Raw genomic sequence first — 18,087 nt, 5'->3', positions numbered from 1 at the left:
TCTAGAAACTTTGGCTAGCAACGTTTTGTTATTCCATAAAAGAATAGCAAACATATCAACCTAGCCTATTGCTTATGCTAACCACAATCCCAGAGAAATCATAAACACAATAGATATTATATTTAGATAGTATTCATTTAACAAAATATAATTAAAATTTTCTATGACAACCACCTTTCTCTTTGTTGAACATTTATAAATATCTAAAGAAGTGGGAATTGGGATGGCTATAGGATTCCAATTTTCATTTTTATTCCTATTTCATAGAGGGATAATGGGCAGTTTCACATAAGTTATATATATATACCTGTGATATTACCATGTATCTTGTATGGAAATTGAGACTCAAAAACATTTTTGTATAAACTTTCTTCAATAGCGTAGTTATGCATTCACAATTGGAACATCCCTTACAGTATTTTATGAGAATTTTGCTCAAGGCACGGTTACAAAAATCCCGAAAATAAGCTATAAATGAAATAAGATGGGGATACAATAACTGTACAATCAAGTTACAATATTTATTTAAATTTTCCCTAATCACAAATATAACTAACTATAGTGAGATATACCTCTGGGAATGAAAACGACCATTTTTTACGAATAAAACTATTTCAGTAACAATTTAATACTGAAAATACGTCTCATGTACATTTAGTAAGCCATCGCTCTTATCTTGCACTTGCATTTTAAACGTTTATTTTTCACTGTCACATCTCAAAACACTAGTCTATCCATTCCTCGACTAACATTTTATAAATGGCGATAATCGTCGCTGCGACAACAATAAAAAGCAAATTTATGTGGCAAAATAAAATGGCGTCCGCGGAGGTCTTCCCGCTCACAATACACATTGGTTAGTATATAATAAAGGTAGTTCGTTACAATTACCACAAATCATCCACCATTTTGGTACCGTTCACCACAATAAACATGCTGTACCTCCAATTAAATTAAGATTAATACCATGCATTGATAATTAATTAAATTGATACCAATTTTAAGTGCAATTCAAAATTTCCATTTTCCTTACCTTACAGTGGAATAATTTTAAAATTAATATATTTTCCTGTAAATAATACACAAGAATAGGATATTCTCCGTTTTTCCAGGCCAATATGAGTGCTGCAATCTAACCTGTTTCATTTAATACTATAAACAAATCGACCTGAAATTAGGTAAATGTCCAAATGTAAGATATAACCTTGGGTATCGCTGCTTGCTATTGTATTTGTCAACCTGCCAGCCTTCACTTGACTTTGCGACAACAAAAATACTTTCTAAGTGTCCAAGAGGCAAGTTACTGGAATGCCGTCACGTATGTCAAGCGTGAAAAATGGGAGACCGAACTATGAACTTGCCAGTTTACAAGTTGCCAATGGTAAATCTTGATCTATCTGTAAAAATTTATTGGTTACGAATGACGAATAACGTTGAAATACACCACTGGATAGTCGGTGAAATATAATTGATGAATAGCGAGTATGTAGTCGGGCAGGAATCAAGAAATAACTAATTGTTGAGAACGAGAGATGGACAAATCCAATTCCAATACTTCAAATCGAATAAATATTTTGAAAACACAGAAATGGTGCAAATTTGAGAATATTTAACGATGAATTGTTAGCACCAGTTTCCAATTTTAGAAGAAAGTTATTCTGTGATAGCTGTTAACTATCATTCCATAACGCCAGTTCAAGTTTTACGTCGTGTTTTACCTGCGCTCGCTAAGCGTTGGTGCTACGGGCAATTAATAGCATTTCCTGAGCTCTATGTAGTCCTTACATTAGTGATTCGAATCTCGCTTTCTCTTTTAAAAGTTTACGACTGTAACCTAGCCCCAGACCCAAAATATGTAAAGAATATATATATATAGAAATATCGATATTGGCTATTTATCACTATATGTATTTATCTCAGGAAAAGTACAGCATTATCAGATCTCTCAACACAACGATATCGCCAGAAAGGCATCAAATAGTCAACAATGAATGTTTATATAATATCGTATTTTCAGCAATATTTTCAGATTTATAATTATTTTTGAAGAATATTAACATTTTTTTTTAACTTACACAAAGTGGTTAGTTCAAACAACCAAGTCCTTTTATAAAGAACTTGAAGACCAACATTGAGTCTATAATTCAAAGCCGATGATTAAAGTAGCGGTAATAAAATTCATGGGAAACGTCATCCAATTCAGTGAGTTTCCATTGTGTAGTTGAAATTAATTCAAATAATTAATGAATATTCATTTCCTGTTTGAAATTTATGAGAAATACTTAATTTCTTCTTGATTTACGAATGATTTACTTTTCTACTTCATAACAATTATATTCGCGCCATATGAGATGAAAGCAATCGAATTGTAAATATTGTCTCAACTTTTATGACGGTGGTTTTTGAAGTCATTTTGTAAAGTAATAATATTAGCTTCTCATAATGAGGATATGGAAGTCACGAATTGATTTTCATTTTTCCTTGTCAAACAAAGTTTTCTGTAGAAGGCATGAATTTCAAATAAAGTTAGCGACTGTTTAGCTGTAATAACTAATAATTCAGAAGTGTAAATGAAGTTTGGAATAACTAAGCATCAGATTTTTGATAGTCATTTGTACATTGTGAGACCTGAAATATTATAGGACTTATAGTAGGCATGGAGGACCACTTTAAACCAATTCTAACTGGGAATTCAATTCTATATATTCTCGAAATTTTAAGATAATTCTACCTAAGGGTTCATTATATCTATCTAAACAAGCGAGTACAGTTTGATTTTTACTAAAAATAAGAAATTAGTTTTAAATAATCCAATTCTCAGTATTCCCGATCGTTTCTTTTATTAGATTGATGTTCGTTTTTGTTTGAACATCAAACCACTTTAGTAACCGACTGATTACTCATGCAGTAGCCCATAAAACGATTTAGTTTATAGTTGTAAATAATCATTTGAATCGCGTCAAAATTTCGTGACGGGATTGGCTCGTTGTCGTGTTGGGCGTCGTCGTACATCGCGCCAGGTGAACCAACATAAAGACAATAAGTCAACCCTGGAGTCTTTGTAATTTTATGCGGCACGTGCGATCGTCTTTTTCCGCCGTTCTGTCACATTTTCGACGTCGACGATGATTTATCTGTTCAATGGATGATCTACTCTCACGACGTTGAATATTTTTGGGTCGCCACGTGATTTTATTGACTAGATTCGAAGTTTTGCCGGATGCAAAAAAAAAATGATGAGGGCCCCGTTTTTCAACAGAAGCGAATAAAATAATGACGAAAAAATATTTGTTTAATAAGCTTGTGATACAGTGCGCCGCCACCAATCGTTTTACCATCTCGCTAAACATATCTCGTTTTTACAAATTCAAATATGGCATGCCCATTCGAAAAGACCCCCACCCCTGGTAGGTCATGTTCATTAGTTATCCGTATGTAGTTCTGTTTGTGTGTAAATGAACAAAATAAGTCATACAAACATTAATTAATGACGTTGTTACGATTAAAAGTTTCAGAAAAGTTGAACATTATTCAACAGTAAAGAAAATTTGAAGTTTCATATGCACATCGGGGCAACCAACGTTGGAAAACTTTCGCGACTTTTCTATCTCATGGGCGTATCGGGATAACTCAATTATACAATTTTCGCACGACCCAGTAATAGAGTAGCATGCGGATTACAAATGGCTAAATAGCCTCAGATATACTTCATTTGGGTCAATGATACCGGGAATGTAAACACTGATTGATGACTATGTTATGCAACTTTGATGAGAGAATATTTTGTACGTGACTCTTCATTCCCGTCCACGCCCGCCAAGGAAGTTTCTATGAGTTTTAATATACATTTTCATACTTGACATATGATACTTCTTGACGTGCTTTTCAACAGTCATTTTCTTTTCTATTCCGGAGCCAACCAGACGGATTACAGTTTGGATAGAGACGATGGAATAAGACGAATGAATTGGTACCCAAACGGGCTAAAATTGTAGCGTGGGCACGAACAACTGGTTAATCCGAATTACGTGATTTTAAGGCAAAAATGAAAATATATCACTAACAGATGTTCTGTATTTATTTCAACATAATTCATTGACGTAATTTCTGCATAAGAAAGGCCGAGCACAGTATAAGCTACAAAATATAATTTTCCATTAAAACAACCATGGTTAAGTAAAGATTAATGGTCAATTTCATATTGAAACCCTTTGTAAATTCGGCGACTTTAAACCATTATATGCTTTTGTAAAGATCAAAGAATTTTCCGTCATAATCAGCTTACATATTTGGACATTTTTATTGACTATTAATCCTTAAATTGAATTTTCGCCTAGAATCGTTGAAAAACATACGATATTGACAGTTGGCTCAAAAAATATCAAACGTGTATTACTATTGTTGCAGAACAAAAGATAAAAATGATTTTTCAACGGATACATTTGTGTCAAAATTGACGTCGATATTCAGGTATGACATTTGCTTTACATTTATGAATAAATTTTTGAGCATATGTAGAGCGATTCAAATTTATCGACCATTATATAAGCGAAGACTATAATTCTATGTCCTAAAACTATATTGTGCTGATAAAATATTTTTTTAACATATTTATTCAACATATTGTTTTGAAAGGCATGAATTAGTATGAGAACAATTCGATATTTGACTATGAAGTATGCATACATATATAATCAATCAATTAAGATTCGTGAAGTCGTAACAAAAAATATTTCAATTAGGAAGAGTAGGTTGATAATAACCAAGTACAGATAGTTGTTTTACATTCACACTTTATTAGAAAATTGCATATTTGAGATAGTCAAAATACGAGTTTTGTCAATTTTTTCATCGTTTATTTTTTATAATGTTTGTTGTCACGGCACGTGAGCATTTGTTAACGTTAGCTGTATTTGATATAAACTGTCTTAAATAGAATTCTTTTAAATATATTTTTTTTAATTTTATAAATGGAGCAGCAGCAAACATATACTGCCTGATTTCAGTGTATTTAATTTAATTTTGTCACAGTAAATGATTGATGTATATAACAATCCTGTCTACATTTTGTCAGCTATTTTTATACAGTGAGTTTGCTCAGGTGTCCTTTATCGATTTGTTATTTTATTATTCTATTAATATGATAAAAGCACTTTCATTCTTTGACAAAAATATCAAATGAAAAATCAAATAAATAACACGGGATGATAGATTTTCTATCAAAACTTGAATTTTATGTAAAATAATAATGAGGAGATATTTTTTATGCATCCATACAATTAATAATAAAAATGATAAAAACACGTAATATATTTTAATTAACAAATCTGGCTGTGCTCGTTTTGCAGGCAGTTTTTACAATAAAGTGTTACTAAAATAAGATAGAATCGTTTACATATGGCATTTTATTTAGAAGCAAAACATACATGTACCTTGCTACATGCTTGCTTCCTCTTTCTTATGTAATCTCTTTTCCATTTACCATTCGATATATGTCTATTGTTGATGTGAAAAAAATGTGGCGCATCATAAAACTGACAAATTCTATGAGTCTAATCGTGGACCATTTTACAAATGAATTCTCAATAGTTTCAACAATAATTCATTCAAAATACTTAGTATACTCATGTCTTGTTTTGTCTGAAAATTTCGGGCAATGAACAATCGGGATATAATATCAAAATTTGCATGCTTATAGAATATGCTATTCATAAACTTGTACTTAGTAATTCCCAATTCTAATTGGGACCGGATTCACGATTCAAATAAGGACACATACGGATCCCTAAGTGTTAGTAAACAAGGAGAAGACCCACATTTATCATTTTCAATCGAGCAACATTGTGGGAGATATCATACGCTGATCCGCCATATTACAAAAACAGTAACAGCGTTTTTTTGCAAACATATATGTATAAAATGTCCTCGGTTTTGGATAAAAATAAAAATTTGCACACGCTTTTTCGTCGATGTACTATCATTATTATGATGAGTTGGTAATGGCAAATAAAATTAACCTCGTCATGGTAGAAAGCTATCAATTTGCGTGAAATAAATAAATAACCCTCTGATTTGTTTAAAAGGAGGAAGCCAAAAATTTCTTGATTTATATTAGTATTGACGTGACGTTGTATTGACGTAAACAAATGATGAGAACCCTGAAATATATCTCACAACAAGAAACAACGGTAAATTGTCGTATGATTTTGTGTCGAAAATTATTCCTTTTTTGAAATTTTCGGGATGATTAATTGCGCATTTGTATTATTCATTGGTTTACCGTTTTCGGTTTAGTATATTAATCTCGGTTTTAAACTAATTTTTTTTTACAATATACATACTTCTCTTATCTTCGCAATCTCTTTTAAAAGGTGGCCTGAACGACGGAATTGAAGGTTTCACGACAAGTGTGAAGTCAAATGAATAGATTTGCCCTATTTTATTTAAAAACATTTTTTTTTTACGAACTAATCTCTATTAGAAGTCACACATATTTCGAATCCATCATCAATATGAATGGTTTGAATAAGCTGAACAACTTAGGCGAGTACGAAACGTATTTAAACGATAACCTGACAAAATATTTGTGATAAGTGACTATGAAACTTTCTGCATCTTGTATGCTTATTATACCTTTATTTTACCGAAAAACAGCACATTTATATCAAATCTGTATTCATTACTCCACTACTGGATTATGACTGAAGCTTGTTGAATTTACATTTGTTGGACATTAAGGGTAAATATGGATCATGTGCTAAGTTGGTAATGTTGTTGCGGTAGCACATTTAGAAAAACACTTTTCATCGGAAATTATTCGAGCAATCATGGTTTTCAATATGTCAGTAGATGATAATCGAAAAGAGGTTTTTCATTCAATTTTCTTCTGAGTTCCATAGGACCCGATATTACACCAAAATGTTGTCGTTTTATTTTAATTAAAAGGAAACACTTTTGTTCTGCATACTCGACCGTCTACTACGACCTACGTAGTGCTTGCCCGACGTTTTTCTTAAAAACCGTGTGCATTCAGGACTAAGCGTTACGGTACAGATGTATGACCGCCGTGGCCATAAAATCGTATTTTTGCAATTATCCATGAGGAGAAGGATACCGACAAGACGGGATATGGGATTAGTTAACCGGTCATTTGTTTCAGATGCATGGTGGAGGAAGAGGCAAGAAGTCTACAGATTGATTTTATCCAGGTGATCCTCTACTTCTATAAAGTGATCCTTTACCTTTTTTAAATTTCAAAAACTATTGATCGCTTTGATTTTGCAACAGCATAAAATGTCATAATATAAGAATATAACATTCTGTATACCACTAACATCAATTACCAACACAAAACACAAATACAATTATGTTGAAATAGAAATTCACTTTCATACTTCATAAGCTGCTGAAAACTGCCACTGTTGCCATAAGCTGCTTTCAATTTAGAGCATGCGAAAAGATCCGGGACCAAAGTTATTCAAGTCGTTGCTCATAATCTGTCGGGAAATTCATTGATGATTTGCCAAAATAGTTTTGATCAGATTATTATGAATACATTGTTGTTGTCTGATATTTCCAGTAGTCGACTATTGTTACCAACAATTGCTTTGATCTCTGTAAGTATTATCGATATTTGTTATTTTACCTTTTTGCTGACGTCAAATATGTCTGAATAGTAGTCGCGATTATGTCCAACAAATATGTCTTAATGGGGTCGAAATGGTCTTACGTATTGCGTAAATAAATTCACCGTCTTGCGTAGGATTCTTTAAAAAATCCGTATCACCCAGGCTATTGTTGTTTAGTACAACCAACGAAATAACGGGTATTTCGCTTTCGATGCTTACCTGACCATTAAAATGATATTGTATTAACGTATCATTGACTGATCCGCAATAATTCAATGTGACGTAATAATTAATATTTTCGCAGTTATCCGGTAACTTTTTTTTGCTCGGAATGACTTTCTAGCATGATTTTAAATTATGCAATTCAAGATTCCTGCTGCACAAAAACACAAATGTATTTCTGTAACGTTTCGTCTGACCAAAATCACACTTCGTCAGACAAGCAGTTTACAACAGTCTGGTTGCAGATTTTGGTCAGACGAAACGTTACAGAAATACATTCGTGTTAGTGTGCAGCAGAACTCTTGAATTGCACAGTATGATATTTTTATTCCTGCTACGGCATCCTTGAATTATACACATACGGACCCGCTAGCGCCAAGAAAGGACTGGGAGTTAGTCTCGCGCAACCTCTACTGATGGTTGTAAATATTGACTTGTTTTAGTGGCCTTGACTGTTGTTATTCGTCTGTTTTAGATATTGTAATAAAATTATGTCTAAATCAAATAACTTAGCCTTCATTTTGTCTTTGAGATTTATTTTGATCAAAAAATAGTCACGACAAAGCTGTGATATACTACGACCTAGGCTAAAATTAGCTGTCGGCACGTGGTTGAACATTTTGAAATGAAACGAACTCTATAAACATGTTCAGGTTTCCAAGCGTCAACTCGCAAAAACACTGACAAAATAGGCATAAACAATGTTATAATTGTAAAGTAGAAGATGAAATTTGCTGGGTCAAGGGTCAGTAAAACTGTGAAATCGGTCTATATGCCAGGATTACTATTTTTATAAAAAAAAAATCCCACAATTTCGTATGAATAACGGTAACGTTTGCCCACCGTTTTCGGAAAGTACACATATGTATTTGACAGTAATTTTACTCTGAAGCCGTTCATTATCCTCCTCCGGCCACCATTGGACAAAATTGTTTTACGTGAGAATAAAAAAACACAGTTCGCGCAGATTCCTACGCAACTTGAAGAGCAAAGAAGTATGTCTATCAGCGGCTGTGAATAAGATGATGTTTTCATCCGCTAGGAGGCCCTATATCACCAAATCAGCAGAAAAAACAAGAATCAATATTATCGTTCATTGAATCCAAGCCCCGGTATTTTTGACGGCCTTTCATCATTATTTTTTGGCACTACGGCGAGTTCTATATTACATGGCAAGATTAACACTAAAATATACTGAATGTTTGCTGTTAGAAATAAATCAGCTCTATTTCAAAATCGATTCCTGGTTGAGCGAATGGACAAGATATGGTCTATAATTTTGATACTCCGTAATGTCGTACAGTCGGTGCCTGTAGAAGTCTTTTCAAACGTAATGATACCGACATGCATAGGATTTTTATGCAGAAATCTACGCTAAATGAGCGACAAGCAAAAGCTTCAGGCAATTACGTTGTTGCGTAAAGATAAGAAACATCTCCTACCAAATACTATCACCCTAATACGGAGAAAAGAGTCCCGAGCTATGTAAACAGAACCATTTTTTCAATTATTTGTAATTTTATGCTTTATTGCTATAGAATACATGTTTGTGCAAGCTTGTGCAATTTGCTATCATTTTAATCACAATGCACAAAAAAGTTGAAAACAACTGGAAAAATACTATTCAAAACAAAGGTCTTTTAAACTTTTTACTTCAAAATATACTGCAGTAATCTTCAGTGTCTAATTTCACATCGTGTTCAGATTCTAATATTTCACACGTTTTTGTATCTTTTGCCATCTTTGGGAAAGATAACAATGCAGATATAAATATATTATATTAGAATCATAGTTGTTTTTTAGTACATTCTTACTTCACTTATCTCCAGAATTCATAAATTCGGAAGTTTGAAAGCCACCATAAACTATATCATCACAGCCTTCTGTTTTGTATCATAGCCTACATCAAACACCTCAGGCAATGAAATTTATTTTACAACTAATTTTGCCTTATAATACAACGAAGAAAACGAAATATACACATTATGATTATTCACGAAGAGGCAACGGTATAAATTCTTCTACTTTGATGGGACAAGTGAAGAATTTTTTGAATCCGCGAGAGTAATCCAGCTGTCCTCGCACGTTCATGTAGCGAAAGATTTTCATGCCTTTCACGAATATAGTGTAACCTAAAACATGAAAGGTATATATGAGAGTCTGAAAGAAGTGGATAGCATTTTCCCTGTTTCTGTGGGGTGTTTAGCGAGAACTTACTTTGATTTTGTTACAGTCCAATAGCGATATCCTTTTCTTATTGTTAGAAATTCATTTTATGTAATAGTGGCGATTGCTTTATTATCAGAAAATTTTAACACTCACTGATGGATAACCTAATCACCCAGATTCTAAAGCTAAAAACAATTCCTCGTAACCACGGCACGATGCGCATTATTTCATTTCGACTACATCCGTCATCACACAAATATTTAAAGTGAAAACGAATTCCATACATCCCGCATAAATATTTTGAAATTAATAAAAGTAATAACCTTCTAGTGTGTCCAACAAAACTTTTTAGTCGTGTAATGTGAAGGCAGATAAAAGTAGTCCAGTCACATAAATTTATGTTTATCCATTTGGCTTGTAATGTTGCTATTTGTATTTTGTACACCAGCTAACAGTCGAAAAACATTTTTTTTATGAGCAACTCGTTTTAACCAAATTTAATATGAATGTCCCTGCGTCGTTATATTTATATTTTACGGCTATAAAACAGTTCGGATATAAAATATATTTATCAGCTTACGCCTATTTTGAGAATCACTGAAAACTGCGTCAATATTGGGTGGTATGCCTTCCCAAGCTGTTCCTTTGACACCCAACGTTGAAGGTTTGAAGCCTTCCATCAATATACCTGTTTTAGGATCGGCTCTTAAAATGAAACGCAAGTTAAAATTTTTGCAAAGCTGTGTGTCACTGTTTTTAAATATATTATTGTATTTAAGTGCGCTGGAGATCTTTATATACTTCAACGGAACAATCTTCGATGAGATTTTATTTGACATTATTATACCCAATGGAAATTGAATGAGATGGAAAGTAACATTTGACTGTCTGTATATTTCTGGCCGTCGTGCATAATCTTTTATTTTTCAGGGACAATGTACCAATTATGATGTAACCTTGTTCATAAATAACTCAAGTGTAAAGCAGAGAATTTAAATGAAAGAATAGTTGAATACATATAGGATAACCCTGTTGTATTCTATATTATGATGAAAAAATATTCAAACTCATTGATTTAGATAAGATATTCATTGACTTCATATGTATATACGTTACAGGAAATTTCGTGTGGTAAAGCATTTAAAAACTTACTTTATCCCTGTACATTTATATATCGCACCGATTTTACCTGTAAACTTTTTCGCGGACGTAGTAGTACAGTCTATTTTCCGTTCTACGAGTCTTCGGGTTCCTTCCTTTCATGAAAACGACATCGTCAACAACTGTTCTTGCCGGAAGTCCGAGTTCGGTCACCTCTCGTGGATAGCCGGGTAAAATATTCTCACCGTCAAAAAGGAAGTACTGGCTTCCTGATGAAATGATAATTATTGCATCAAGTTTCTCATAATCGAATCAAATAATTAATTGAAGCTCATGACTTCACACGCAGGTAAATTTTCACAATTTGTGATTCGACTTCTTCAAATGAGTACTTAATCCCTTACGCGACTATTTAGTACTATATTTTGAATGACTATGCTCAACACCTTTATCAAGATGAAAAAAAAGTTGTGGAGGCGATATTTAATAGAAGAGCAAAACCCAATCGCTATAGCATGTTTGGATGTTGCCCACTCGGAATATTGTTTACATCGTAGACATAGAACATCTCACTATGCATTGTCAGATATTGTTTGTGCTGAATTGGAAGTTACAATAAATACACGTTGAAGCTTAATGAGCCTCGAGTTGGTTTTAAATTTTGAAGCCAGGACAAAGGAACTGCAAATTGACACATTCGGTCATTCAGAATACATATTAATCGTGTGGACGCATATGACGCAAATCATATATTGCGGTGTTCATTTGTCCGACAAAGCGGAAATTTCTATTCGGTCATTTTAAAAGTAAGTGCTATAAAATTTGAATAATTTAATTTACCTTTGAAGAACATAAGTTTCAAATCGATGGGATTCTGGTATACACCATCTATTCCACATTTCAACGTAGGCCAATGATTACTTATTCTTTCAGGACTTTGAACTTGGTTTTTTCCTCTGCCACTTACTCGCCATACGAAAGGACCCTAAAATATATCAATTACGGCAATACCAATTCTTGAAAACCAGAATGTACAGTAATGTTTATTAATTGGTTTCATAATCAATATTGGAGCAAATTGCATAGCGCAAATATATTCTAACCATAGCATCACAAGCATTATTTGTAGCTCAATATGGGTAATTTGCAGCCTTTTCCTTGAAGGGTCATTTGTATCTTATCAATTATTGGGCTGAAATTTTTCAAATACACCCAGTATGCAAATTTTTAATTTGATAAACAAAATTAAATTTACATTTGTATGAAACATTTGGTACATTTGTAAAAGCAAACAGGAATTGAGCAAAAAAACAATAATGGGTAGTCAATTTGTGAATATATATATCTTAAATTTGACAGTAGGTTATGGTGCCAATATTCGTTATGCGTAGTAATATCGATATATCTGTTAATGTCCTATTTTAACCTACCTGGAAAACAAAAAATTCATTCTGGTACAACATCACTGCATCTACTTTTCGTTGGCACATGTCAGTTGGGGGAACAACGCCGTCACATCTGTCTCCTGAGTGTGTAGTTGTAGATTGTGTCGGAGTTGAAGTCCTTCCACGTGGTGTCGTTCTTGGTGTGACAGTTGGAGTTGACGTTCTTGGTGGACCTGAACGACATTAAAAAAGAAAAAAGAAATTGTGTAGTTGGCAAATTTGGGGTTCATATGAGCAACAAACGCAATGCTTTATATCCTGCATTATAAACGATACGTTAGAGACATGTAACGAAACTATCAGAAGGATTTAAAACAACAACACGATTTCTCATGGCATATTTCATTGGAAGGGAGTTTGTTTCCAAATCACGGAGAATGGAGTAAATAGTGTGGCTATCAAATACATGCTGACTGTTGTCTATACAAAAGTTAGCAACTAAGTTAAACTCGTACTCCCTACACTAATAGTGATTTTACTCACGCGTTGCAGTAGGTTCTGATTTTGTCAAATCTCCTCCACATGTTTCCAGCTGTAATGGAGGTAAATACCTTCTTCTTGGTCCGTATAGATCTCTAACTCCTCTTTTGTCATCGTCGGGAAGAATAAAATCAGCATGGTACGAATACCTGAGTTTGGGAGGTAATGGAGTTGAATATTAAAACAGCAAAATACTAAAAATACTTAACAGCAAAGAAAATCGTTAAACATTTTGTGTAAAATCAAAAATTGACCTACATTGGATACATCAACGCATCTGCAACGTTCGAGTGATCCAGTCCTATGGCATGTCCAAATTCGTGAGTAGCAACAAGAAATAAACTATAACCCTCTCCATTACAGAAGCCCCACATTCCATCCTTATCGTAGTCGTCTGTTGTTGCACACCACAACTTATAATCGGTTCTACCCACCGTCGTGCAATCTACATATGTATAGCCTTCAAATTTGAAAGGAAACGTGCAGGCGGCGCCGCCAGAGTTACCACCGTCAGTTCCGTGAGCTGTGTGTAAAAGTTAGAAGTCCAGCATTTTAATATTCACTGTTTGACGGAAAGTATACTATAAAAGCTGTAGGTAAAGCTATACGAATGTTAACTGTAAAATTTTCAAAAGTCTACAGACCTCTACTGGGGCAAAATCCCCATCTACTATCAGTGTCGTAGTTGGAAGTAGTCGCACACCAGAGATAACCGTCGCTTCTTCCCTCAGGCGTGCATTCGTCGTATGATTTTCCAAGGAAAACGAAGGGAAATACGCAAGGATCATTGTCTCCATTACCGGCATAAGTGAATAGAACTATAAATGTATGAGACATAAATGATAATTCATATAAAGTTGATCGCTACGTCATTTTGAGACGACGAATTAACATGACAATTTTAAAATATTATATACAAAGGAATTGAACAAACAATACTTACGTTCATGAGGACAAAACGCCCATTTTTCATCAGCATCGTAGTCAGCTGTAGTGGCGCACCATTCTAAGCCATCGGACCTACCAGCGGAGGTACAAGCACTATAACTCGCGCCTTCGAAATAAAATGGAAACACACAAGGATCTCCCCCGGAGTTTCCATTGTAAGTGTCAAATACTGTAAAATATAGAGAAGAAAAATATATTATGAAATAGATATAGCAATATGACAACACTACTGTCTGTCGGCGGTTTTCAATAATCGGCAAATTACATTACATCAAGACGCAAAAAAGTAGATAAGTCTCGAAATGTTATATCACAAAAAGACACTTACCTCTACCTTTTCCCAGAGTCCAAAATTCCCCTTCATCAAAGTGGCTATCGCCTGATATAGCTGTGGTACCCGGTGTAAAAGCGTGAGCAAGAAGCCCATTAGGGCCGTCGAATGGATATCCATCTCCGTGTTCCTCTGAAGACACAAATCACGACAAAAAATTATAAGTATTATGGATTGCTGCTATTTTTTTAAAAGCATAATAAAATCAATAAAAATTGTGCCCAAGAATAGTTGATTCATTTTCAAGCATCTTCTTCAATCCACGTGTTTCAACTTTTATATAACACAAAAGTTGATGGCATTTTAATGACGACATATTCAATTTAATTTTTATTTTGTTACGTAAGCCTCTTCGCTTATCGGTAAACTGTGGATGTTTCTCTAAGTATAGACTTCCTTGTTTACTTCCGTGTCTAATGTAATCAGCAAGATACAAAAATGTGACGTAACAATAAACAACTTAGCAGTCGCTCAAACACTTTTTTCAAGGCATGATTGTGAGTATTATCTCGTTATGGCGTTATTGCATGCTATTTGTTATTTGTGTTTCGGAAATCTAAGTATTAAACAAATAAAACCATGATCATTTTTTTTTGTAGTTTCAGTGTAATTACAGTAATCAAAAATTTGTCTAGAAATGGCTGTGATAGATTAGGCTGAACTTTTCTACCGGTACTTTTAAATGACAGGTTATTAAATGTTATGATGATGAAAATGATGTTTGAAACATATACCCAGTTTATGAATGTCGAATGGCTCCAAAAATTTTGGGAGAAAACAGAAAAGTGTTCTGGGAGTCAAAGGTCGAAGAAAATTCTTCTTATACTTTACTATGATTTTGGATGCTTATTTTGCGAGTGTTTTGAAGAGTTGAGACTTACAAACTGATTCACAAGCTAAAAAAACATTATTTATATCAAAATATACAACCACGTGCCGCTTACTCGTACTAATAGCTAGCTAACTTCAGCCCAGTCTATCGCTGACATTTTGCTTTCATTGTCACGGGAATAAATGAGGAAATCGATGCTGGGGAAGCATCCATATGCACCCATACTAACACATTTGTCAACAATGAATAAAACTGGCAACTACAATGATAAGTAGTTTCATGTTTGAGAAAAAGAGAAATTAGGACTTTGGGGTGGGTAGATAATTAGAAAAAAAATATATCTATGATTAATGTTATTTGAATGCGGTGCTCAATGCAATATGATTTTGGCCCCTGGTATTGTAACGTTATGTTTCAGACGAATATTTATTTGGTATTAATAACTACAACGTTAAATAGACTCCTAAACCTCGCGAGGAGTAGAAACTGAACAATTATAATACACCATCAAATGTTTCATTACAGACTGTAGAAACTAAACTGTTTGATGGCATTTAACCGGTAGAGTGCAGTATGCAAAAAGATTGTTTTGTTACTATATATTCAGTTAATTTCAAATCTCAATAAAGTGAGCCATACCGTATCCAAAATAAATGATGATATCCGCGTCATCTCTATCAACCTTTTCAAAATTGAGGTCAGTCACTTCCTCCCATACTCTGAATGCACGTTTAAATGCGTTTCGTATTTGGCATTGACTCATGTCCGGAGTGTATCCTTCAATTCTGTGTTTCAAATATTAAAATAAGGATTGAGTACATTTGTGGAAAACCCCATACTATTTCATTTTTCAGTCTTATCAAAGCTGCTATTTGTCATGTTTTGCTCATAGTCTGTCTGGCAAATAATATTTACGATCTATAATGACTACAAACCATTGAATGAGTCATTTTCCGCATGGGTGGATAACTTGAGAATAACAAGATATCGAGTGTGAGTTTATGGTTATGGGTACAACAAAATCCACAAATATTCTTCATTTTTGGTGTATATGCTTCTCTTTTTATTCATTGAAAACTGAATTTGTAACATACAAATACATAATTGCAAACAGATTATTGAAGATTTATTCTGTGTCGTTCTACATACTTGTACGTAATGTCTTTGTGCGTCCAGTGTTCTCTATTGGGAAATAAGTTGTACTCTGCTGGTGCATCTGGAACCCCACATCTTGGTCGCATCATGGCCACAACGGTTTCGTCATTCAGTTCCCCTATAATTAATGTGTAAAATCGGCATCACTGATTTTTAGTATAGTCGGGGTTGATCAAATTTTGAGTTTGAAAAGTACAACCCTAGGTACATAAATATGGATATTTTAAAAGGCTGAGTAAACTTTTGAAAATTGTTTCTGAAAGATAATCAATGAGGTATAGACATAGAGTATGGTTACATAACCACGCGATAACTTGGTATTTTTCGTGCAGATATAATTCTTACCGGTTATATTGAGTCCGTAATTTCTTTGCACCGTTCTTATCATGTCTCCTTTGTCATTTAAAGCATTCTCCTTGGCATATTTGTACTTCAGAAAGAACTCCTGTGTTTAAAAATCGGAAAAATAGAATTTTTAATAAAATACAAAACACAAACTATCGTCAGACCAGAACACAATATAAAAGTTACAAAGATTTAAAAAATTGCCCTTTCCTCAATAATGGGGGACAATCTGTTGAACGTAGATTACCGTCATCCATAGTCTTATATTAGATCGAGGAAAAACCCTTATTTTAGCGAGATTTTCGTCTTTACAATGTATATTGATTACGTATTAAATCTATTTAAATATTTCGGTCTTAAATTATATCAATAGAATACCGACTTTCACTAAAAATGATCATTTTTCTGGTTTCATCTTTTTTGTGACTCGCCTGTTAGAAATTTTGATTGCAATGAAATTAAAACATAGGCATACATAAACATGTTGATAAAAATTATTACCTGGGCAATTGCGTTTTTTTGTGACTCGGTCATTATTTTCAAGGCATGTGGAGCGGATTCGAGTCCTGCTTCTGGGGCTTCAAAGTGCTTGGGTATATACTGTCGTCTGCCAAGTCTCTGCGGTGCTGCTTGGCTTTTACCGAAGTTTCCATTCAATTGAGCTCGTGGTGAAATATACTGTATTGGTTCTGCTTCACTTCTAAGTCGACTTTGTTGATATGGACTTTTGATTGTCCATCCCTGGATGAGACCTGTATTGTCGACCCCAAGTCGAAACTTGTTTTCTTGTTTTCTCCCGTATGAAGTGGATTTCATAAACTTAGGAGCTCGGAAGCCGGGAGCTCCTCCGTGCCTATTTCGTGGCCTCGCATTACAGTAACAAACCAGCAGTGCAAAACATAACAACCCTGTTATAGCAGCTCTAGAGTATTTGTACATCTCGAAAAATATCTGAAAATGAATCTTTATGTTTTGAATCTGACTATATGTTTGAAATGGTGGTTTCGGATGAAAAAAATTGTAAATCTAACAGGAATAACACGGATTACACTGTTCATTTTACTACAACACTTTTGTTGTGTGTACTTGTACAATTAACACATGCTAAAATGTCTCATACTGTTCAATGCACGGGTATACTCAAATTGCTGCAAATTACCAGTAGATTTTACAGAATTTCAAATAATACATCTATCTATGCATATATAGCATGTTTAAATAATATGTTACAGAGCAAATATTACAACACTTTCTCCTTATCCCACCTCACACCCAATACGGAAATCGAAAAATACCTTGCAATGACAAATTATATATGTGATTTCATTTAAGTCGTTGTTTTTCGTCCGGCAACAGATTTTTTTATATCAGACACGGCCGACTAGAGAACTATCATTGTATCACACAGTTAAAGCTCATAATTCATTATCG

The 18,087-nt window shown here is 33.9% G+C and overlaps 1 protein-coding gene across 1 annotated transcript; it reads right to left on the bottom strand.

Annotated features, from left to right (window-relative positions):
• Positions 1–9,348: 9,348 nt before the first annotated feature.
• LOC120333348 (72 kDa type IV collagenase-like) lies at positions 9,349–17,625 on the bottom strand. The gene is made up of 14 exons (XM_039400749.2): positions 17,158–17,625; positions 16,657–16,756; positions 16,306–16,429; positions 15,796–15,941; positions 14,322–14,456; positions 13,989–14,162; positions 13,690–13,863; positions 13,304–13,568; positions 13,049–13,194; positions 12,551–12,738; positions 11,961–12,105; positions 11,209–11,389; positions 10,600–10,724; positions 9,349–9,982 (listed from the first exon to the last, which is right to left on the bottom strand). Exons 1-14 carry the CDS (start codon positions 17,593–17,595, stop codon positions 9,840–9,842), a joined length of 2,484 nt encoding a protein of 827 aa, XP_039256683.2. The 5' UTR covers positions 17,596–17,625; the 3' UTR covers positions 9,349–9,839.
• Between the last annotated feature and the right edge of the window lie 462 nt (positions 17,626–18,087).

Source organism: Styela clava, chromosome 13 (assembly GCF_964204865.1).
Source record: "Styela clava chromosome 13, kaStyClav1.hap1.2, whole genome shotgun sequence".
Taxonomy (NCBI): Eukaryota; Metazoa; Chordata; class Ascidiacea; order Stolidobranchia; family Styelidae; genus Styela; species Styela clava.
Note: the sequence above shows the minus strand (reverse complement) of the source record. Positions and strands in the feature narration are given on the sequence as shown.